This window comes from Phacochoerus africanus, chromosome 8 (genome assembly GCF_016906955.1).
Source record: "Phacochoerus africanus isolate WHEZ1 chromosome 8, ROS_Pafr_v1, whole genome shotgun sequence".
Lineage (NCBI taxonomy): Eukaryota > Metazoa > Chordata > Mammalia > Artiodactyla > Suidae > Phacochoerus > Phacochoerus africanus.
The window spans coordinates 97,789,230-97,813,839 of record NC_062551.1 but is presented as its reverse complement, the minus strand read 5'-3'; the positions used below and the strand labels follow the sequence as shown (position 1 = coordinate 97,813,839).

Below are 24,610 nucleotides of genomic sequence, written 5' to 3'. Positions count from 1 at the left end.
TTATTTCTTGAGGTGTAGTGATGGTGTTTTATGGTTGGGATGTGTTATTGAAGATCTTGATAATTCAGTGTTGTAAAACCCAACACTGACCCGGAGAAGACTGGGCAGGTATTCTTGTGAGCCAGGTGCTGCACTCTTGGACTGCAGTAATTTGTGACTTGTTAGCTTTGCCATTATGATTCTTGATGTTTTTAAGTGTTTGGAATTCACATTTCAAGTTTTGCTCATAAAATGAGACTTAATATTTCCGAATATCAGTATTTCAAATTTATATAATTCAAATATACAAAAACAATTGTATCTGTACTAACTTCAGCCTGGAGGTGGCCTTAACTGACTAGGGTGCATGTTGAAACAAAGGGCTGAGAAGTTCCCTTTGTGGCTCAGTGGTAACTAACCCAGCTAGTATCCATGAGGATGCGGGTTTGATTCCTGGCCTTGCTCAGTGGGTTAAGGATCTGGTGTTGCCATGAGCTGGTGTGGTTCACACATTGCGGCTCAGATCCTGCATTGCTGTGGCTGTGGTGTATGCCAGCAGCAACAGCTCTTATTTGACCCCTAGCCTGGGAACCTCCATATGCTGCAGATGCAGCCCTAAAAAGCAACCCCCCCCCCAAAAAAAACCCCAAAGGGCAGAGGCACAACTGTGTTTTTATAAGGCAATATTCCCCAAAGTGTGTTGGTGGATTGGAAGGGTTCTGTGTCAGGTGAGTTTGGAAGAATGCTATAAAAAACTTATCTTCCAATAAATAAGTACGTTGCATATTTGCATATTAAAGGCCCTGAGTAGGACATGGCTAACCCAGCATTTCTTTTTTCTTTTATATAAGGCAGCTAACTTCTCTTGGACTGCCTGATGTTCTGTAAAATACGCTTTTGGAAACACTACTTAAATTCATTCTTGTAGTGTTACCAGCCTACAGATTCTACAGGACATCTTTTTTTTGTCTTTTGTCTCTTTTTGTTGTTGTTGTTGCTATTTCTTGGGCTGCTCCCTCGGCATATGGAGGTTCCCAGGCTAGGGGTTGAATCGGAGCTGTAGCCACCGGCCTACGCCAGAGCCACAGCAACGCGGGATCCGAGCTGTGTCTGCAACCTACACCACAGCTCACAGCAACGCCAGATCGTTAACCCACTGAGCAAGGGCAGGGACCGAACCCGCAACCTCATCGTTCCTAGTCGGATTCGTTAACCACTGCGCCACGACGGGAACTCCAGGACATCTTAATTACTGAGAAATGTACTTAAATTGGGAGCTCCTAGCACAGACTTATTTCTCTCTGAATTGTGGATTATATGACTTTCTTTCATCAGTTTATTGTTGCATCTCATCCTTTAAAGAAAATATGAAACCTCAAAGTAATCAAATCTGGAATGTTTATAATAGTACACAATAAATGATATAAAGTTTTTGTGAATTTGTTGTAATGATTAAACATGATGAAACCTTATATATATATTTAAAGACCATAGTATCTTTGACATACTGATTTCTTTCTAGCATCCATAGATATAATTACGAAACTACTTAATATCCTTTTTCTGCATGTCTATCTTCAGTTTAGTATGAACTTTGTTAGGAAATTAGGGCATCATTGAGTAGTGTTTTGCTTAGATAACGTTTGTCAGTTTACTACAGATCAATTGAGAAGATGCCATGTGAAACTGAGTCCTGACTTATACAAATTGATTAAAGATGACACTCCCTTTTTCAAGGAAAACATATTTCTTTTTTTTTTTTGTCTTTTTGCTATTTCTTGGGCTGCTCCTGCTGCATATGGAGGTTCCCAGGCTAGGGGTCTAATCGGAGCTGTGGCCGCCAGCCTACGCCAGAGCCACAGCAACGCAGGATCCGAGCCGCGTCTGCAACCTACACCACAGCTCATGGCAACGCCGGATCGTTAACCCGCTGAGCAAGGGCAGGGACCGAACCCGCAACCTCATGGTTCCTAGTCGGATTCATTAACCACTGCGCCACGACGGGAACTCCGAAAACTTTAGTTTTAAACTAAGTTGTTGGCGACAACTTGTGCTTTAGGACGCAGCTCTCTCCAGAGGGCGCATGCACTCTGTGTTCAGCCTTAGAGTTGAGCACAGCAGAGACGCTCCTGTTGAGTTAGTGGTCCTTTGCACATTTACTCTAAGGAGTTAATCATCAGAATTTATGACCTTCTGTTGTCGACTTAGAAATGTGTGGTTAGTACCCAAAGCAGATAGACACACAGTAGCTGTCCTAGTTGTTGATGCCTTCTTCTCACAGTCAGTCACAGGTAGCAAGTCTTAAACTTGGTGATGTTGACTCAGTGTTTCTTATGTGAAGTGCCCCATCCCACTCTCACTCACCTCCCCATACCCTCCAAAAGAAGTAGGCGTTTAGTTTAAGGTAAAAATACCATACCTCTTTGAGGATCGGGATCTTTTTAGGTATTCTGTTCTTGGGCATTTAGTCTTTTTAAAAACAGTTGGAAAGGGTATATTATTATGTTGTTGATTTCTTTAGATTTTTTAGGACTTCGATACTGAATGTGTAGCCAAGATGATTAAAGTTCTTGGTCATCTTATAGGGTAAGAAATGTGCCAGCTTTAGAAGTATAGTGGTTGAGTCTGTTTTTATTTTTATAATTTAAAGAAATCATTTTTTTGTGTGTGATTTGAACTTATTTATATATTTGAATCGTCATTAGAATATGGCCTCCTTTGGGGAAATATCTCTCTGATTTGGATCATATGTTGAGTAACCTAGGAGTCCAAAAAGACCCTTTTATTTTAGAGTAAAAGGAGGTACTATTAATAATTATTCCTGGACAACACTACCTTTAGGCACTAAAATGTGGGGTCTCCCTCATCCTGGGGAAGAGCAGCTCTTTGACTAGATGTTAATGGCCCACAGACGTCAGTTGAGTTTGTTCGGTGCTGCTCCTGAGAGCCATTCAGCACATTGCCTGGGCTGTTGCTAGCTGGGCGCAGATGATACCAAAGCGTTGACTATCTTATATTTTACAGAGTGGGGTTCTCTGAATTATTAGCCCTTTTCAGTTATTATCAACTCTGTATTGTGAAATCTAATGTCCAATTACTGGTGGTATTTTTTTCAAGATTGAGTGTGGTTTTAACTAACTTTTTTTTATGATTTATCTACCTGTTCACTTCTTTAGGTTGAAATAAATATTTTTGAGTTTATTTTAGGCCACCAATTCTACTTGACATTTTCTAAAATTTTTTTTTTATTAAAGTATGGTTGACTTACAGTGTACTTTTTCCAAGTTTTAAATGCCCTCCATTTAACATCTACTAATTACATACTTTCTAGAAAAAAACTGATTTTTCTTAATGAAGACTGAAGGACTGTCAAGAATAGGAAATTTCAGGGTCCCATGTATAGAGATTTTTTATGATTAAATGTACGTTATTTTCTATTGCCACAAAGAGCAGATTTGGGCCAGTGCAGTATTACGTAAGATGGAATTCTCTTAGTTATGTGCAGTGATATGAATATCAGTAAGTATTATTTCAGAGTCTGTTCCAACCTTTTTGTATAATATTTTTTGTGTATTAAAGGAATTTTAGAAGATAAGAAAACTGTGGAGATAATAATGGTATTCTAGTATGTAATATGTATCTCTGTATTGATCCTGGGAGGTAGGTAGTGGGGAGGGAGGGTGTGTTGGGAGGGTGTGTTGGGAGACATTTATAAATCATTTTGATTTTTGAACCCTTGAGAAAATTGATTTAACTTCAAAATTGTTCAGGTTGAGTGTTATCAAAGGTAAGAAAATATGAAATGCTTGTTTTTCAGGTATTGACAAGTATTGATTAATAACGAAAATTAAGAGCCACACAGAAGGTATTCATTTTAGGACAAAATGAGGCTTGCATAAGTTTTAATACCTTTTTAAAAATATACATTTAGGTAGTGAACATGATGCAAGTTGATCATAGCTGATTTTGTTTGGGAAATATTATGTAAAATTCAGAATGTACTTTTGCTTTATTTAACATAGCTATTATGTATTATTTCTTAAGCGTGATGCATTTTTGTAGACTCCCGTGAATGTTTTGGAGCCTAATGATCTCTGTGTTAGTCGTTCCCAGTCCCACGCAGGAGGAGTCAGAGTCTGGTGTGAACCTGAGCCTTGTCTCCCCTGCTCTCAGGGTACCGCCCCGCCGGGGACTGCTCTGGCTGCCACTCCACTGAGCACCACCACCAGCACAGTCGCAGCACCTGCCAGTTATAGCACGAAGAGTGAGCCCAGGGGACTCAGTGTGTTCAAACAGGAGAAGCAGAAGGTTTGTTCTAGGGAGCTAACAGATTCAGGGGTCTACTAGTGTTACTGGTCATGTTAATGGAGTCGCCTGACACGAACGTGGTATTTATTAACTGTGTTATGTGAAGTAATTCGAATTGAAATTTTCAACTATGTTTAAAATTATAGTAGAACAACAAATCATTTGAAAATTCAGGCATACAGGCTAAATTCTGTTCTAAAATAATTTAACACTAAAATCTCAGTAGTGAGCAGGATATGTGAACATTATTATGAAATTGGTATAATCTTTCCTGTCACTGAGATCCGGGGAGCTTAGTCTAAAAAAGACTTGGGTAGAGCAGCAGCAAAGGTCGGAGCTGGCTGGCAAATACTGTTCTCCAGGCAAGTATTTGTGTTTGTGTTAAAAAGATAAATGAGATTACTGCTTATGTTTTCTTACCAAGTACAAATAATAGGAAGCCTTCTTTAACTGTCACTTTAGTTATTTGCAATGCCCTAGGGTAGGAGAATTTGTGGCAAAAGCCCTAAAGATCTTAGGTCACATTTGAATTTATTAATGTTTTCGTGTGTGTACACTTAACATTCACTCAAGTGAAATGACTGCAGTCACAGTAACATGACTGTGACTTTTTGGTGGTGTCATGGTCGTTGCGATTCCGTTATCATTTCTTGCTTACTGGGAGCTTCAGGAACCCCACAGTTTGAGCAGGTTGCTTATACTTTGATTTGGCTTTGCAGAGAATATGCATACCAAGGCTTTAAAAAATCTGATCTTTTTCTAAATATCTAATACTTTAAAAATTTTGTGATTTTAGTTATCTACTTCTGGGAATCATGATTCTAGAGACAAAGAGTAAGTGGGTTGTTTAGAGTAAAAATGTATCTTGAGTGACTTTATTATTCAAATACAACCTCTTCCCACGTTAAGGACTTATTTGAGCCTCCTGACAATTTCCTACCATAGCTCTTGGCTTTGCTTCCCTGGACAGACATTTGATCCCTTGCTCATACAGGAGTCACGAGAATGTACCCCAGGTTTATATTCTTTTGTTCCTTTGTTCCTCCCAAGGTTTCATTGCAAAACCCTACTTTGCCTTATATTTTACCTTTTCCTTTCTGTCTAGTCCCTAAGCCCTTGCATATTCTAGTTACCTCCAAAAGGAATAACTTAGAATATTGGAACTGAAATTCTGGCGATGGCTGAAAAAAAAAAAAAAAACCAGAGAAGTAAGTTCAACTCATAGGTGGAGGGGGATTATTGCAGATAGGCTAAATAATATAGAATAGCGGAAATTGTACAAAATAATCATTTTTTTTACGGCCTTGATCTTCAGTTTCTTCTAGTTGCAGTTTTAGATACTGTGTTAATGTCATGTTGCTCTTCATCATTGCCTAAGTCACAGCATGTCAAGTCCCTCCAGTTTGCTTGTTTCATGGTTCTCAGAACAACCAGTCTCCTCATTCTGGACCAGTCTGAAGCACCTCTCACCGAACACGCTGTTTTCCTGGAGCCAAACCTCCCTGTGGCGCTCCTGGATGGACGAGTGTAGTTTAGTCTCAGCAGCCTTAGTGTTTCCATCAGGCTCTTCAGATTGTTGCTACTCAAATGGCTCGTCCCCCCACCCCCTCAACCCTCCCACCCCCCATCCTGGTTAGGTTATGTGTGCTTCTACTTTAAATAAATTAATCTGTAAATAAATTAGACTTCTTTGCATCTACTCTTTATGTTGGCTGGTTTGTAGGGGCCTGAATGACACTGAGTCCATGATATAAGTACACTCAGTATAACTTTTCCATGACTTATTTGGCTCATTTTTGAAATGTGTTTAAGCTTCACTGTATCTTTTGCATTCCAGTCTTACCACATTTATGCTCCACAAATTGGTTATGACACTCAAATTGGTTTCTTCTCCTTTTCCTTATAAAAGCAACATAATAACATTGAGAAACATTTCAATAAAAAGAAAAATCTAATTCTGCCACCATGAGAAGATATTGATTGATGTTATTTAAAATCCCAAAGAGTGGGAAGCTACCCATCAACTAACAGGAGTGAGGTGTTTAAGTCATTTTGATAAGGCACAGGATAGAATATTTAATGACATCATGTCATTTAAAGTAATAGTTAAGGAGTTCTTGTTGTGCCTCAGTGTTAACAAACCCGACTAATATCCATGAGGATGTGGGTTTGATCCCTGGCCCTGCTCAGTGGGTTGAGGATCCAGCATTGCCCTGAGCTGTGGTGTGGGTTGCAGACGTGGTACAGATAGGGCGTTGCTGTGGCTGTGGTGTAGGCAGGCAGCTGCAGCTCCAATTTGACCCCTGGCCTGCTCCTGTGGCCCTAAAAATTAAAATAATTAAAATAAGTTTGCATACATGAATGATAAAAGCATTACATGTATGCTGATTTTAGAAGCTATGCATATGAGGGAGTTACCATTGTGGCACAGTGGCAACGACTCTGACTAGTATCCACGAGGATGCAGATTCAATTCCTGGCCTCGCTCATTGAGTCCAATTCCACCCCTAGCCTGGGAGCTTACATAAGCTGCAGGTGCGGCTCTAAAAAGCAAAAAAACAAAAGCAAAAACAAAAACCCCATGCATATGAGAGAATATTGGAAGATAATATATAAATAATGGTTATGTTGGGTTGATGAGAGAAAGGGTGGTGAGTTCCTCTATCTTTCAAAATCCTCAATTTTCTGGAGTTTTAAGAATTTGTTTAAAAATTGAAAGCCAGTCGTGAAGAGTTTGAGGATTCCTTGTTTTAATTTTTTTCCCTCTGGTTGGCCTCTTGTACCCTCCTTTTAATTTTTTAGTTAACTTTCTGTGATATTTTTGCCCAGACCTGAAGATTGCTCGGTTGCCCTGCTGTTGCCTGTTTGCCTTCATCTTTAGAGCAAGGTTTGCTCCATTTGCACAATTCTTGTTTTCTGAAGCCAGACTTGTTCTGAGTTGGTAGAGAGCAAAATATATCTAAAACACAATTTTTAATAATAGTGATGGGATCAGTGAGGACAACGGGAGGTTAGAGCGGACAACAGGAAAGACGGGAAAAGAAGGCAGAGAACATTGAAGCAGACTTCCTAAAAACTCGTCACAGCTGGGAAGCTTCCGAAGAAAATGAAAACTCAGAATGTTGACCGGAACTTCATTATAATACTAGTAATTTTTACATGAATTTAGACAGCAGTGATCAAATCACATTCTCTTCTTCAGAAATAATAGTTTTGTCCCTTGAACAAACAGTATATACTTAATATAAAGTCAGGAGCTGGGTGCTGTGGCAGGTGTGTAACCTACAGTTAGACTGGTGAGTGCTGTGGAATGCCATAGTTGATTTTGGAAATGGTTTTTGTTAGATGTTTCTACCCTTCCATCTGAAAAGTTAAGGATGAGACTTGGTGCATGCATTTGGGTAGGGTGTGTGTGATGGTGTGGATGATTCTGGGGAAAGGGCACTGAGGCCACAGGCTCAGGACCCTGACCTCTGTGTGTGTCTCTGAGCCTTTGCCACTGGTGTCATGCGTGTGAGTTCTGGCAGGACTGAAGATTTGGGGCTTACAGATTTTTGTGTGTGTGTCTTTTTAGGCTGCACCTGCGGCATATGGAAGTTCCCAGGCTAGGGATCCAAATGGTGTCACTGCTGGCTTATGCCATAGCAGCAGTGACACCAGATCTAAGCCGAACCTGTGACCTACACCACACGTCATGGCAACACTGGATCCTTAACCCACTGAGCAGGGCCAGGGATCAAACCTGCATTCTCATGGGTACTAGTCAGGTTCATTACCGCTGAGCCACAAGGGGAACCCCTAGGGCTCACAATTTTAAAAGTGCTTGAGTACCAGTGTGATTTCCATGTTGAATTCATAAGCAGGCGTGTTCTCAGTTATGGTTGTGTGTCCTTAACGTCATGAAACTGACTTTCGCCCTTTGTCCCCATGACACATCTTTGTCTTCATTATTTTCCCCTTCAGTGTTTCTATCCTTCAGCTTTTTTTTTTTTTTTTTTCCATTGATAGAAGTTAGGTTTCCTTTGAAATGTTCTTTTTGGATAGTCTCATTTTATTGGAAGGATTGCAGTGAACTCCCCTTTTGCTCCAGAGCCTCCTTGGAAGTGCAGAGTCAGAGCACTGACAATGAACTTCATGTTTGGATTTTGGTTGGTGGCACTTTTCGTACTTACGGAGTAACTGCTGTTGGCCCAAGTGCTGGATTTAGGGGTCAGTGTACAGAGAGCTGACTCTTGTCTCCCTGCCTTTGAGGTTTGGTAGGGAGGACACTCTGGGTCCACTATTGCTCTGTGGTGAAGTGAGTGCTCAGGGCCGTGGGCGCACAGGAGGGAGTGCGCTGCTCCTGCCGACCTCCCTGACCGCCTGCCAACACTCACTAACTTAGTCCTGAAGGTGGACAGATGACTAAACATTTGGTATTTTAAAAACTTCCTAATAGTGAATTTGAAAATTGGGAAGACTTTTCATTTAAATAATTTTTTGGAGAAGGATGTGGAGTTTAAATTTTTGTTTAAAACCTGTGAGAAGATTGAGTCCTTTAAAAGAACTCCGATCCACTGTCTTTGTGATGCAGAACGACATGGAGCCCAGCAAAGCTGCGCCCCTGAACGCCGCCAAGCAGGATGGGCCGGTGCCAAAGCCGCACAGTGTTTCCCTCAGCGATGCGGACACCAGGAAGCTGGTGGAGGAGTGCAAGCGGCTCCAGGGAGAGATGGTGAAGCTGTCGGAGGAGAACCGGCACCTGCGGGTGAGTGCTTGCCATAGCGTGCCCTGAGTGAGGCCGGGAGTGGGTGGGAGGGGCCGCTTGATGTCAGCCTTGACTGAAGCCTCTCCAGTTCCTTTTCCTTCCCCCAAGTGCGTTTCTGTCCTGGCCTTGGGCCCCAGCCTCTCGCTGCCCACACGCTCCCTTCCCAGCAGCGGTCCTGGGCTTCCTCTTGCTCGTTCTGCCCTCGAAGTCTGTGCCCTGGTCCCATGCTGCCACATGGTGCTGTCCCAGGGTAGCCACCAGTCACGTGGGTACTTGAGATTTGGGTGGTGTGAATTAGGACATGCTGGGAGGGACACTGCAAAAATCCGTCTCTTTTTGTTGTTACACGTTGAAATATATTGGACTGAATAAATCACATTATTAAAACTAATTTTTCCAGTTTTTGTATATTTTTAATGTGCTGTTAGAAAATTTAAACTTCCGTATGTGGCTCCCATTTGAAGTGCCTGTCCTGGAGGGGCCGGGTATCCTGGAGGAGCTCCACTGCTGCATACAGCTTCCTCCCCCCACCTCCCACAGGCGTGCCTTTGTCTTACGGTGCTAACTTCTCACCTTCTCAGTATAACCTTTCCTGGGGCTCTCCTCCCCCCCAGAGAAAGGGAAGTAGTTTTGGAATGCTACCTCCTCTGTTTCCAGGGTACGGCTTACCACTTGTGCTGTTCCTCTCCCTCTAGCAGGCAGTGGTTTCTTGAGGGCCAGGGGTTTGTCCATTCGGCTTTACCCTCAGCATGTGTGCATGGTGTTCATTCATGGGTTTGCAAGAGTGAACAGTGGGCTGTGCAGTAGTCTGGAGTTTGTTAATATTTCAGGACCTGAATATGTTAAAATTGTTTTTTTTAAGGTTCTATTTGAAGCTTTTCATATCAAAGTAGATGATACTGAAATGTATGTAAAGTAAGTCAGCTAAGTTATGGGACTTACAGAAGTTCCCCCATGGCCTAGTGGTTAAGGACCTGGCGTTGTCATTGCCGTGCTTAGGGTCATTGCTGTGGCACAGGTTTGATCCCTGCCCAGGAATTTCTATATGCTGCAGGCACAGCCAGAAACAAAAATTATGGAAACTAATGTACATTTAATTATTTCGTAGTCTGGAAACGACACGCTGAATCAAAGGCACTATATCTTGATCTGTGCAGAGGGGATTGTTCTGGCTATTTTTTCCCCCTTCTGCCTGGGAGTGGAGGGAGGGTCTCCAGTTTTGAGGGTGCTGTTTTTGCTGCTTTTTCTTGACCTGCTGTGGCTTCCTTGGCTCTGTCTTGGGTGCAGGGTGGGCTCCTCAGCACCCAGTGCACGTGCTCCAAGAGCCTGGATCCTCCCTGGTAAGGTGGGGGCTGGGAGGAGTGAGCAGGGCAGGTGGTGTTCCCTGCTCTGCACACTCTGTAGGAGAGGTTATTTGGAAAGCCTGCACCTGTATAAAAGATAAACAGAAGAACCTTTAAGACCTCTAGTTTACAGAGTTGGTTTCCTGACCTGAACAGTTTATGTGTGAGGCCCATTGTAACTTGTTATCAGGTTACCTTTCTTGAGTGGGTCTCACCTGTGCCCCCAGCACTGTGGTTCTTAATCTGAACCTGCTAGTGAGCTTTTCAGACACCCATGTCCAGACACCCGCCCCCCAGACTTAGTGAGTCAGAGTCCCCCCAGGAGTGTCAAGTTCTTTCTGAGACTTAGAGTCACCATTCTCTCTACATAGGACTAGTTAGAGCAAGACCACAAACCCACAACCCTCAGGACACCCAGTCATGCAAATGGAACAGTATGGTGTCAGGTGGACTCTTTGAGTTGGAATTAGTAAACACTTTGGATGAATTAGTGTGAAAAGTAAAAATGAGCTCGCACCAAGGAGGTGAAAATCTGCCCTGCTGGTCATCAGGTTGGGATGACCAGCCGATGCCTGCTGCCTAGTAAACAGTTGTCAGTCCCTGTTGCCCCCTCCCTGAGGTCCTCCTTTAGCCTCCTGCTTTGAGGGACTGCTCTTTTCCTATGAGGAGCCTTGTTCCTAAGCTTATAGGCTGTCAGGAGCTCTGCCAGGGGGACTGAAGCCGTGAGAGCCAAGCAGCTGCTCGTCTGGAGGAACACAGTCACTTTGAGTCCCGTCCAGGGGTGGGGCCTCAGATGTGATTCTGTACACAGCATCCCTCATCTGTTGTACTTGTAGTTGCCATTGACAAAGGATTTTGCATCTGCTCTGCAGTCCAGACCCTGTGCCGACCTCCTGCTTTGCATGGGGCACGTCAGAACACTACGTTTAAATATTGTCCTGAACTTCCCCCTTCTCCCAAATCCCTTCAGGTCCTATCTTGTCCCCTGAACCTCTGCTGTGCGAGTGCCCTAACTCACACTATCTGACCTAACTTTGTTTCTGGTAGTCTGTGGCTCAGGGCTAGGACAGGTGTAAGCAATGTCAAGCTACTGTGGGCCACTGGGAAATAACTGCATGCAGAGAATTCTTCAGTTGTGTTCATTTTAGTAGGATTTTTCCTTCTATATAAATGTAACTGTAGCTGATATTTCAGTTTTTTGGGAGTATATTTCTTAGCTCCAGTTTTAAAAATCAGCATTATTGAGGTGTAATTTATATTCCATAAAGACACCTGTTGTGAGTATACAGCTCTGATTTTTAGTAAATTTATAGAATTGCACAGCCATCCCTGGAGCCCCATTTTAGAACGTTTCTGTCCCCCTAGAAAGTTTTATTAGGCCAGCTAGCAGCTCATCCCTGTTGTCACCAAGCTGCATGCATCCTACTTTGCTTTCTTGTCTGTTCATTTGTAGCTCAGTCCTCTTATGCATATTCGTTTTTAAAACCTTTCTTTGTGCATATATTTTTTCCTAGGATGAAGGCTTAAGGCTCAGAAAGGTAGCACATTCGGAAAAACCTGGATCCACCTCAGCCGCGTCCTTCAGAGATAATGTCACCAGCCCTCTTCCTTCACTCCTTGTTGTAATTGCAGCCATTTTCATTGGATTCTTTCTAGGAAAATTCATCTTGTAGAGTGAAGCATGCAGAGTGCTATTTCTTTTTTTTTCTCCCGACCAGAAAAAGATTTGTTTACCTACCATCTCACTGGTAGTGTGGCCCACGGTGACCATTCTTTGTGTGTACAGCGTCATGTAGGCCTCGCCTTTAAAGGTCTCACGGTTAGAAATCAGTAAGAGCAGAGTGTTCAGCGCCTGGACAGAGTGTACGTGGCCAGACCATCACTAGCAGGTGTCAGTTGCACATTCAGTCCTTTATGAAATTCATAAATAAAAAATTGTTCTTTCTTTGTGGTTTTAATAAGAGTTCAAGAATTGTTCAGAGTCTTGTAAATGTTATTTTAATAATCCCTTTAAATTTTATCTGTTGCTGTTACCTCTTGAAATATGATTTATTTAGATTGCTAATCCCACTCATTCAGGAAATGCCAAGAGGTATTCTGTGGGGAAATGGTGCCTCTTACAGTGTAAATTTTCTCCTTTACCTTTGCTAATATCATGGCAGAATTTTTCTTATCCCTCGTGAGGCAGTTGTTGACTGAGTTTTTCACCCTTACAATCCTGTCCCATGGTATTTAACATAAAAATAATAAAACCGTTAACAGATTCTTGCTCGATAGCTTGTGTGTGTCTGTCATGTCATTAGATGGGATACCAGGGCGTGCGCTGTGGTGATTTGGGTTATAAAATGTGTAATTTATCTCACACTGAACCCTTTCATATATTACAGTATTTGCGGGGAAGAGTCCTCATTGTTTTAAGCAAAGGAATTGATAACATTTCAGACCACTTTTGGCATTTTGGAAGATCAAAATCCATTTGTCTTCGAGATAATATAAAATAAGCAATGAGAATAAAAGTGCTGTGATTTCAGTCAGTTTACGTGTCTGCTGCATGGCTCTGTTGTGTTTATTTTACTCTAGTCTTCATAGGTTCTTTCAGTATCTTTTCAAGAAAGCCTAATAATGCTTCTTGGTTCTAGTCACTGCTTTTCAACCAGCCTAATAATTCCTTTTATTTTAGAACATTTCATAGTAATAGTTAAAAGTGGTTTTTTTCCCTGTCCAGTTTGATACTCAAAAGTAAGTTTCCATTATGGAAATTTGTTATGACTTGAGCCTTGGGAATTCCTTTGTGAAAAATGACCCTATCTTTGCCCCTGTCAACCGTGTGGTATGTTTTCAGTGTAAATGCAACATTATGGGGTCTGGTGTACTTTCCTGCAATTAGTTTTTTATTTGGTTAATCTGTGCCAGCATAGAAAATTTTGGAACCAGAGAAGATAGAGTCACTTTTTCTGCTAAGTACAATGTAATATAAGTGAATTTTGATTTTTGAAAATTGGTGTTGGTTTTGTAAAAGATCCACTTATATCTGAAAAGGAAGTTGGCCTTGGGAATTTGATGTGGTGCAGAGAAGTGTGTTGGCCCCAGGTCTGTGGTGAAGGAGTGAGCTGTTTGGAGTTCTGGGTTGTATTTTCATCTCAGGTATATTTTGAACTTGTCAGAGCTGTGTATTGTGTTACTGTCTCTGTGATGTTTTTCCAAAGCTCTGGCTTGTGTGTGCACAGTCTTCCGTGCAGCTTACCCCCCATGACTGGACTCCATACCAGCAGAAGCCCGTTTCCGTCCTGCCAGTGCCATCGGTGATTCCTTGCCTTAAAGCCCTCTGTGTAACCAATATTATTGGTGATGAGAATCAGAATGAGCTTTCATAGCTATTGGGTTTTTTAACTTATGTTCTCAGAAATTTAGCAAAACCCCATTTTATGGGAATGCTTCTTAGAGTTCATTTTGTTCAGCCCCTTTGCTTTATAGTTGAGGAGTCTGAGGCCTTTGAAAGAGTTAACTTTGTGTCTCACAGGCAGATAGAGGCAGAGCTGGACCTGGAAGCCTGTTCTCCTGACTCCTTGTTTCTTTTTCTGTTAACTTTGTAGAAAAAAACATGTGCCCTAACTTGATATGACTGAAATAGTGATCATAAGATGCTATTTAATAAGTGTGTGTGTGATAGGTATCATATCAGAAGATTGTACTGCAGACTGCTGTTGAATAGTCTCATGTGCATGTCTGGTTTTAGTGTTTCAGCTAGAAATCCCCACTCCCAATTGGTGGTAAGTAAAGATTGGGAAATATAGTGTATTTTTAGGTAGGCATTTAAAATTTTTTTTTTATTAAAGTATAGTTGATAGCATTCTGCAGTGAGGCATTTTACAGAATGGATTGTGCAGTGGTTGGTTTTGAGATGGTGTGGAGGCTGGGTAGCCTCTGCAAAGTGAAGTACACATGGGCTTCTTACTGCTCTGAATCCCCTAAGGCCGTCGTCTTGTACAGCAGATTGAATCGCTGTGGGAAATGTGATCATACTATTTAACTACAGCCGTCACATGAAAAGAGCCAAGTGTATTCATTGCCTGGTAACATGTAGACGAGATTGTTTGTCTTCATTCCTTCCATGTTTAGAAGTTTTGCTCTGTCTGCCTACTCACCTGTGAATGGAGACTGAAGGGAAACACACTGTTGCCATGACTGAGTCACAGTCAGGTAATAACTCAGGTTCTGGGTCTTACAGGGCTAAGTGCACTGCCTTCCTTCATTCTTTCTGAACTGATATTCATGAACTCTGCCCACTCTTATATTGACAAGAAATACATTTAAGAGTTGTAGTCTGAGTGTGGTATGTTACCTTAAAAAAAAAATGACACCTGGAAAAAAAATATGTATCATACTCAAATTCTAGTCAAAGAGAAATAGTATTCTTAATTTCTCCTTCAATTGTCTTAGCTCATTGAGTTCCCCTAAAGTGGAGGTTATCTGCTATGGGAGTTACTTCTGGATTGTAATTATTCAAAATATGCCTCCTTGAAAACAGGTTTTATCAATAAGATTAAAAAGAAAGTCTGCAGCGTATGTCTACCAGTTGTGGTCGTCTGCCACTTTAGAAACGTTAAAGCACTGGCTTTCCCAGAGCTTTGCACATTCCTTTCAGTGATTTTGGTATGTGCATAGATTTTTAAAAATTGACCTTTATGAGAATTAGGGAAAAGATCAGTGTTTGCCATGTGGCAAAACAACAAAGTAAGGTAAATGATCTTCATATTCTAGCTTTCAAAGGAAATTAAACTATTGCTTGAATAAATAAACTGTTTTAAACATGTGAAGTGTCGTTTTCCTTTCTGAACAACAAAAGGGAATTTGATTTCAGCAGAGCTCGGAGGTTTGTGTGTTTGTGTTCTCTTGGCTGGGACTTGGATCTTGATGGCTTTGAGCCTGCCTTTATTGGTGACCTAGAGGCTAAGGGCTTTGATAGGAAGTGGGGGCAGCTGCCTCTCCAGCTCCACGTTTCAGTGCCCATGTTGGTGAGACCCCTGCTTCTGGAGAGTTCTGTGCAGGAGCAGTGGCCTCTTGGGAAGGCCCAGCCTGCTGGGATTGGTGCAGAGAGGTTTGACCATCCCTCTTACTGGGGAGGAAGTTTCTCTTCCCTGTGCTAACCCAGCCATCTAGGAGCATCAAGTTCTGTGAATATCTATTTCCCTATAATATTGATGCTCAAAGCACAAAATTACATTCAACTTTATATCCATTTTTCACTTAATCTAATTTTTCTGGTTTATTGAAAACCAAGTATAAGTGACTGTAAAAATACTTTGCTCTATTTTTATGATCACTTTCTTGACTGTAAGATTATAAACTTTTTTTTTGCAGTGTAGAGCTTGATGGGCCAGGTAATTCCCTTTCTGGTTATGCATACCCTTCTATTGCCACATTTCTCGTTTTAAAACTGGGTTTCTTGTTTTCCATTTGTTCCTAATACCCACCCTGAAAAGAGTTTCAGGGAACTACTAAGGTAACTATTCCTTATATTAGCTTTTTGTGGTGGTATTCAACTGCAGCAGTGTGTTAACTGCTGTGATGCATTTAAGAAGTATGGATGCTTGAGCAGTACCTGCCTTGCTTGGTTTAGGGTGGAGACCTGGTGTAAGTCATTTGTTTTTAAGCTCCAGTCCTTTTAACCTGTAGCCAGTCAACTGCTTTAGAAACTTGTAAATGCCAAAGCCAGATACAAAATAGGTTTAAGTAAGACTGAAGCCCTACAACATAGGGAAACTACATTTTCAGAATTCTTTGTATGTTAATCTTTAAAAAAAAAAATTAAGTTGCAGGAGTCACGTTTAGGTGTGCTTATTGCAAGAGCTCTTTGTAAAGTTAGTTTTGTTAGAACACCAGTAAAGGTTTTAGCTCGCAATTAGATCTGAGCTCTCTGTGCAGCAGTAAATGATTTGAGAAATGTTATGGGCTTCAGTTTTAAGTACTCCTTTGCTAGTAGGCACCCAGAGTCCTTAGCCATGTGAGAGATTTATTTCACCCGTCATCTCCTCAAAGCATTAAATGGTTTTCAAGATGCTTATCACAGTGTGCCATGTGTTTTATGTTCGCTCGTAGTTCTTACCTGGATCCTGTGATTATAGGTCTTGTTCTTATCCCCTTGGTTGGGGAGGGCAGACAGGTGTAGAGAAGTTAGGGACACTCTGGTTTACAGTGCTTTAGGTGACAGGGCAGGTATTGGATCCTGATGGCCCTTGAGCCCAGTCATCTGCCACATGGAGGGAATGACTTGTATCCTGTCCAAATGAGGTCTTGTCTCCAGAAACTAGTATGGTGCTTTTGTGATGCCTTTGATCCACAGTCTTCTGTGTTTAAGGGGGCATTGTTTCCAAGAGCCCACAGAGAACCAGAATTCAGGAGTGCCTGGTCCCTTGTGTATGTGGCCAAGTGCAAAGCCCGAGATACAGAGGACTGACTCTTAACTTTTCTTTGTGAAACCTCTTGGTCCTAAATTTTCTAAGATGTTTTTCCTTGCCTTTACCTCCCATAGAAGTGAGAAGAAATAACTGCCCATTACAGCCTCAGCTCTTGAATAAAACCTGTAGGAGCACAACTAAACAAATTATTAATGTAGAAGGAAGCTGCGAAATTTGGAAGTTGCTGTATGTAACCTTCTAAGGCTGGAGAACGGAGTGTGACCTAAGTCTTTTCTATATGGTCCTAAAGATTTAATGATTATTTAAACAAAATGTCAGAGTTTTGATAATTCGTGGTCTAAAATCTTGATACTATTTATAGTCCTACAAAGAACAAAGGGTGTCAAGTAAGGTGCATACTTAAGGACTGTGAGGAAAATTGTAGATCTCTTGGGAGAGAAAAATTACAACTAAGTTCTAAAAATTAGAGTTGAAATTGCAGGTAATTGTCTACATTCTTGAGCAATAAGAATTCCTCATTTTAGTACATTTCTTGTTTGTAGTAGATGCTTGTCAGTTATTTAAAGAGTTTAATATAGCTCTAGGGGGCAGACTTGCTTTTTCTTTGTGTGCTGTTTTAATCCAAAGTCTGTGTCCTTAAATGCGCAATATGTAGATAAATATATGAGGGTATGTATCAAGCTGCTCGGAGTTAAATTTAGGGAAATAAATGCTTTTGAAAACTCCAACTTAAACTTTTGAGAAGCAAAGGAAAGCTTTGTTGCACAGTATTTCTTTGGATGCTGTTGTGTACTTTGCCATTAACCAAGTTTATGAAATTATTGAAATAAAATTCAGAATTTTTTAAAAAAAGTTTAGTGATCATGTTTAATTTATTAAATAAGTGAATTTTCTTCTTAAGGGAAAAATGCTCTTCTATTTTGAGGACCTCCCCCCCACCCCCATGGAATTTGTCAACTTTATATGTTTAAAGAAATTATGGTTTCTTGCAAAGATTAAACATTCTGCAGTGAGGAAATGCCTCAATAATGTGTTTTTGGCCATGTCTGTGACATGTGGAAGTTCCTGGGCTGGGGATCAAACCCACACCTCAGTTGCAACATGCGCCACAGCTGCAGCATTGCTGGAGGATTTGTAACCTGCTGTGCCTCAGGGGAACTTGCAAGGAAGTGCCTTAATTTTTTTTTTTCTTTTTTTCTTTTTAGGGCTGCACCTACAGCATATGGAATTTCCCAGGCTAAGGGTCGAATCAGAGCTGCAGCTTGCTGGCCTATGCCACAGCCACAGCAATGCAGGTTCTGAACCTAGTCTGCAACCTACACTACAGCTCATGGCAATGCGTGATCCTTAACCCATTGAGAGATTAGGCCCAGAAGTTCCAAAACATACATTGAAACAGGCATAAAGTTTGAGGAGCGATAGAAGCTATCTTAAGGAGTACCTACTGTTATGTCGGGCACTTGACATCATCTTACTGGAACAACCTCTTCAGCTTCTTAAGAGGAGAAGAACTTGGAGAGATGGGCTTGTCCAGTACTGTGCTACCACCCAGGCCTCATCCCAGGCTTGGGCTGTCCCTGCGCCATGCAGCCTTTGAGAAGGAATGATACTGTGCAGTTAGCTTCCTGGCATTCAATTCAATAAAAACAAGTGCTTACTTGAGTCTCAGTCACTCAGTACTGGATGTATTAAATAAAATGTTTTCTGTTTCTGAAAATCCTGGCATCGGGAACAATATCACACTACTGCTGCGTTAGGTGTCTAGAGGATGGGCTGTGGCCTCGATGTGGTTTCAGAATTTAAGGTGTTTTTCAATTCAGGCTCTCCGTAGCTGGCCTTTCAATCATTTAGCTTAGATTACTGGCTATATAGATGACATGTAGTGTTGCAGCTTCAGCAAGAAATGTGACACAAGCTTGGGAAGGAAGTCTGTCAAAGGCTCTGAGCCCAGGGTCGGGTGACACTGCGTGGGTTATAGTTTGTGCTTGGTCACCTCACTGGTTATGTCTGGGGGCATTTTCTTTCTTCACAGAGCCTGGCATAGAGCAGGTGTCAGCAAATAGTAGCACTTACTGTCCACGTACCAGGGAAGTGGGAAGTAGGGCAGTTGTCTGATTATTTGGGTTCAGAATTGAACTATCCAGAGAATGGGTATTTGCTTGGAGATTTGTGTGGAAGCCATGAATCAGTTTTGCAGTAAAAGCACTACCTGGCCGAGTGCAGACTCCTTTCATGAGCTCATAGAGGCATCAGGACAGAGCGCAGGTTTCAGAGGAAAGACGAGTCTGGGTTCGCATCTCAGCTTGGCCTGGACCAAGAGGGGCTTCTGCAGACCCTCTGAGTCACTGGAAGCCTGTGCTCCCTGTCCTTTGTCACCTGGGAGGGTGTGGTGAAGACCTAGGGCATTTTGGAGAGTCTAGCAGGGTGTCGGACATGCAGTAAAGTTGCATTTTTACTCTGTCCTTTAATTATGTGTCAGGAAGATAGGGTAGAGCTCCCTGGTGGTCTAGTGGTTAAGGACCTGGCGTTGTCACTGCTATGGCATGGGTTCAATCCCTGGCCCAGGAACTTTCACAGGCCACTCGCTCAGCCAAAAAAAAAAAAAAAAGAATTTAGAAGTTCTAATAGGTGCGTAATGGAAATGGCTGATCTTGAGTTAGGAAAAGTAAAAATATCTTAAAACTGAAGAAAGCCTGTTCTTGCAGGTGAGCAGCCTATGAGTGACACAGGGGTGCATTTTGTTTTTGGATTTCTTTTTTCTTCTGAATGTGAATGTAACACAAATTGATTATAGAAGTTTAGAAATTGTAGAAAAAGCATATAGTAGAAAAGAATTCCAGTATCCCATTCCCCAGAGACAGTTTATTAACAGCTGCTTTAATGCCAAGGTATCAAATACATATATAATTAGTATTATAATTAGTGTAAATGTATATTAACTGTCAAAATCAACATGTATGTTTTTGTAAACCAATTAAAGTTATTTAAATTCATTTTTGATTTGTCAGAATAGTACAGAAAACAATTTAGGCAGATTCATCCATTAATAACATTTTGCCCCATTCGCTTTATTCTCTGTGCTCTCTCCACACATACATACACATTGTACATGCATGTGCACACACACACACGTGTGTGCCATGCACACGCACACCCACACCCACACTTCTTCCTGGGAGCAGAGCAGCTGAGACCACATTGCACATGGTGCAGGGCCCGTGTGATCCCCAGACCACTTCAGCCTGTGTTTCTTGAGCAAAGGCCCTTCTCTTCCAGGTTACAGGCCGGGACCAGCCTCGGGAGGTTGGCTGTTGACGGACACGTTGTGTCCATGTCCAAGCTGACCATGTCATTGATAGCATCTTCCAGGGTGGGGTCCAGGCTGGGCTCACATCTTGCATTTGGGTCTCAAGTCTCTCTCTTGTCTCCTTTATTCCTAAGTAGGTTCTCAGCCTCTGTCTCATGACCTTGAAATTTGTGAAGGAGGCAGTCATCCTTTTGGGTTCTCAGTGGGACTCCCTCAGACAACCAGTCCTTGCCAGGGTCCCTGCCCCTGTTTTCAGTCCCAGTAGAGCTGGGGGCGGGAGGAGGACGAGGCTGTGGCTCAGGCACCGGGTTTGGGGGCTGGCTTCTACGTCACTTGTACAAGCTCTCAACTTTGTTGTCTCTGCATCCTCTGTCGTGGCAGCGGTCCCTAAGGCACTTCTTGAGTGTTCGTAGGGAGCTGGGAACAGCAGCCGCCGCTCATGGCCAGTCCACACGGCACAGCTGCCACATTGACCTGCCCTTCTCGGTTATCTTGAAAAGTTAAGTCTCAGCAATGCGTTCACACAGGCCAGGATCTAGTCTCCTTATTCAGCCACCTCCAGTCTACCAGATCTGTGGAGATCCCTAGTTTCTGCAGCATGGGTTGGAAAGTCAACAGGACGGTACATTCTCTTTTCACTTGGCAGTGGTGCCTCCAGGAGCAAAGGTGGAGGGAGTGTCCCTACCCTCACCATCCAGAGCAGTGGATGCCCAGGCCCGCTCTGGGCCTGTGGACCTGGGGGTCTGTCCAGTGCCGTCCAAAGGGTGTCACTAGACATAACACGTTCAGTTATTTTGATAAACATTTGACCACTTGTGGAAAATATTTGGAGCTTTTTAGTGAAAGGAGGGTGCTAATTTCCAAACCAACACGTAGGCATTGTGGTAAAATCGGAAGTTCTTCTCTACGTGTGTTTGCGAAGACATGACGATCTGGGACCCGCGTGTTCTCTCCATTTTTGGACGAGGCCTCTTTCTGTGCCAAAGGACAGGCAGCCTCAGGTCAAGAGCAGGCTGGTTGCTCTCTTCTCTCGTTTGTTTAGATACTTAGATTTAAAACCCATCTCAAAAAAAAAAAGGTACATAAAAATAAAAGTTCTCTAGATCTCTACAATACCACTCTTAATATGGGGAGGGGATTCGCTTCCACTGGTTTTGTAGGAGGAAACTGATCCAGAAACACTGTCCTGAAGGGGCAGTTGGCCCACAGGCAGAGCAAGGCTCTTCTCACAGGTGACTGGCCTCCAGGGGGCAGTGGGGTCAGGCTGGGTTCCACGGGAGGGATGGAATAATGGCTTTTCTACGGATTTGGATGTTTGGTTTTAATTTGTCACCTCCAGCACCCTGTCCCTCAGACCCTTTCATTTTTTCTTGAAGTTAAATGATAACCACCTTTTCACTTCGTAAGTAGGGAACTGACAAGGCCGGCTGGCTCTCAGAATGAACTGTTGTAAAATTTGATGCTACCACCAGGTGGCAGCATGGTCTTAGGTCTTGAGGCTAGAACCTGAGCAATCCCAACTAGTTGGTTTATCATCTCGAACAAATCAAACTATTATGTTTTTTATTCAACTGAAGGAAGCATTTGTCTTAATTCTAAGGATAGGTGTGAAACGTCTCCCCTCTCCTTTAGAAGATAACAGTTGATGTGAAGTTTGTTTTTCAATGATAAAACAGGGATAATTATAGCAATGATGTGAGTAAACCCTTGTGATGTCTTTAATGAAAAGATACTATAGAATAATACCTTTAATTTCAATAATTTCAATGCTTTCGTTGTCAGCAGTAATTTTTTATAATGTCTTATGATTGCATCCGGTGCTATGTTTATCTGTCTGTATCCGATCCTTCACTCAAAAGTTAAACAACTTTTTTTTTTTTTTTGCTTTTTTAGGGCCACACCCATGGCATATGGATGTTCCCAGGCTAGAGGCCGAATCAGAGCTATAGCTGCTGGCCTACACCACAGCCACAGCATAATGGGATCTCTGTCCTCAGAAGTGCAAGCCTGACACACTGAGCAGGTGGGCAGAGGTGGGAGCGCCTCTGGGTAATGAGATCTGGTCCTGAAGGATGGTCTCCCCACTGTGATGAGAGGGGCATTTCTCCCTCTGCCTGGCGCCCCAGACCAAGAATTCTTCCCGAGCAGCTCTGGAAGCCACCTGGAAGGGACCGCAGAGGGTGGGGGCCACTGGGAATGGCTGCTTCTCATTAGGCTGTGCAGAGAGCCCTGGGTGGAGTTCATTAGCCCCATTAGATGGTTTATCCTCAGAATGAGTGAATACACTTCCCCGACCTATCTCAATGGAAAGGAATGATGCCTCTGGACACTTTCAATTAAAAAAATCTGATTTTGACTTTGGGGGACTACTTTTAGGTTTACTCCTTTGCATAACATTTCTAATGATGTTCTTTGACTTCTAAGAAGACATTTTGTAATGACCATAAAGATTAAAACAATTTCTGTGTTGTCCAAACCATGTTCCACAAATTCAGCCTGGAAGCATCTGTGAAAAGCAAACAAACAAACTGCCACACAGACTTTTAGAGAAAAAAAATGTTATTTTTAAGATATTTACTGCTCCAAACAAATAAAAGCATTTTGGGAATCCCAGCAAGCCTTGTGGTGGGTTTTTACAAAGTGAGGATAGCCGATTTCCCATGAAATTGACACGGCTGTGGCAGCAGCCCCGCCTTCCCCGTGTCACTCTCCTGCACCCAGAGACCCAGCTGTTACTGGGGAGCGTTTATACCCCTAAAACATTTCTTTTGGGGGCAGAAGTAAGGAGACTGCTGGAAACTTTCAGGACATTTTCCTTTCTTACTTTCACTTCCATTACCTCTTCCCCCTGGTGGTGGTTTCCAGACTGAAACATAAATTTGGTTGTCTCTACCTCTATTTCTCATTTGGGGACCATGCAGTCAAGATTGAGAATCATGTAACTCCTCTGCTGCCGCCCTCCTCACCCCACACGTTTGACCAAAGTTGCCCATCCTGCTTCCAAAGCCAGGCAGAGAGGGAGATAGGAAACCTGACCCCCCACCAGCAGAGTCTGCTGCTCCCCACACGATGCTATTGTGGTTGAAGAGTGTTCCTGAGTTCTGAACCTGCCTAACATGCATTTGCTACAGCCTTATCCTTTAAAAAATTATCTGAAAATACCATTGTTTCGCTGGTATTCTGGAAGGACGTTTTTGCTAGATGTACAATCTAGGTTTGCCATTCTTTTCTTTTAGCCCTTTAAAAATATGCTTCCATGGTCATCAGCTTCCACTGTTTCTGTAAGAAGTCAGTCATTATTTATTCCTCCGTCAAAGGAATTTGTCTGTTGGTTCAGGCTTCTTTAAGGTATTCTTGTCTTTATTTTTTAGCAGTTTTACTATGACTCAATGAGGTGTGGATTTTTGTTGTTGTTTATTTTGTTTGGGGTTTGAGAGACTTGATAGTTTCATCCATTTGGGAAAAATCTCCCACATTATCTCTTCTAATACAGCTTCTACCTAAGTTCTTTCTTCTCCCTGAATGACATGCCAAATATTTATATGTTAGACTTCTTATTGTGTCTCCTATGCATCTTACACTCTTCTCTTTTAAAACATTGTATTTATTTATTTTAAAATTTATTTAAAAATCTATTGTTGAAGTACATGTGACATGATATTATGTTGCTATCAGGTGTACAATACAGTGATTTGACAAACAACTACATAACAAAGTAATCCCTTGATAAGTCTAGTAACCATCTGTCACCATATAAGATTATTACAATATTGTTAACTAACTGTATGCCTTATGCTGTGTGTTATATCCTCATGACTTATTTATTTTATAACTGGAGGTCATTATCTCTTAATTGCCCTCACCTATTTCAGCCAACCTCCCCATGCCCATCCCCTCTGGCAATGACTGGTTTGCTTTCTGCACCTGTGAGTCTGTTTCTGTTTTGTTATGTTTTGATCATTTGTTTTTTAGATACCACATATAAGTGAAATCATATTGTATTTATCATTCTCTGAGTTATTTCACCTAACATAATACCCTATTATTATATCATTGTTAAATTTTCCTTTTATGGCTGTTAGGATTTGCCTTATATGTTTAGGTCCTTCTACGTTGCGTGCTTGTATATTTACAAGCATCATGTGTTCTTGTTGGATGATCCCTTTATACTATGTAATGCCTTTCTTTGTCTCTTCTGATAGTCTTTGTTTTTATTTTATTTTATTTTATTTTATTTTATTTTGTCTTTTTGCTATTTCTTGGGCCGCTCCCGCGGCACATGGAGGTTCCCAGGCCAGGGGTCGAATCGGAGCTGTAGCCACAGGCCTACGCCAGAGCCACAGCAACGCGGGATCTGAGCCGCGTCTGCAACCTACACCACAGCTCACGGCAACGCCGGATCGTTAACCCACTGAGCAGGGGAAGGGACCGAACCCGCAACCTCATGGTTCCTAGTCGGATTTGTTAACCACTGCACCACGACGGGAACTCCTTCTTTTTTTTTTAA

The 24,610-nt window shown here is 42.1% G+C and overlaps 1 protein-coding gene across 2 annotated transcripts in view; it reads left to right on the top strand.

Moving 5' to 3' along the window:
- VAPA (VAMP associated protein A) overlaps positions 1-12,653 on the top strand; it is a 41,159-nt gene extending 28,506 nt beyond the window's left edge. The window contains exons 5-7 of one of the 2 annotated variants that reach the window (XM_047793696.1): positions 4,153-4,287; positions 8,861-9,034; positions 11,892-12,653. In XM_047793696.1, coding sequence (XP_047649652.1) covers positions 4,153-4,287; positions 8,861-9,034; positions 11,892-12,050 — 468 coding nt within the window. In that variant the 3' untranslated portion in view covers positions 12,051-12,653. The remainder of the gene's footprint in view (positions 1-4,152; positions 4,288-8,860; positions 9,035-11,891) is intronic. The other variant, XM_047793697.1, reaches the window with a different exon arrangement.
- The last annotated feature ends 11,957 nt before the right edge of the window (positions 12,654-24,610 follow it).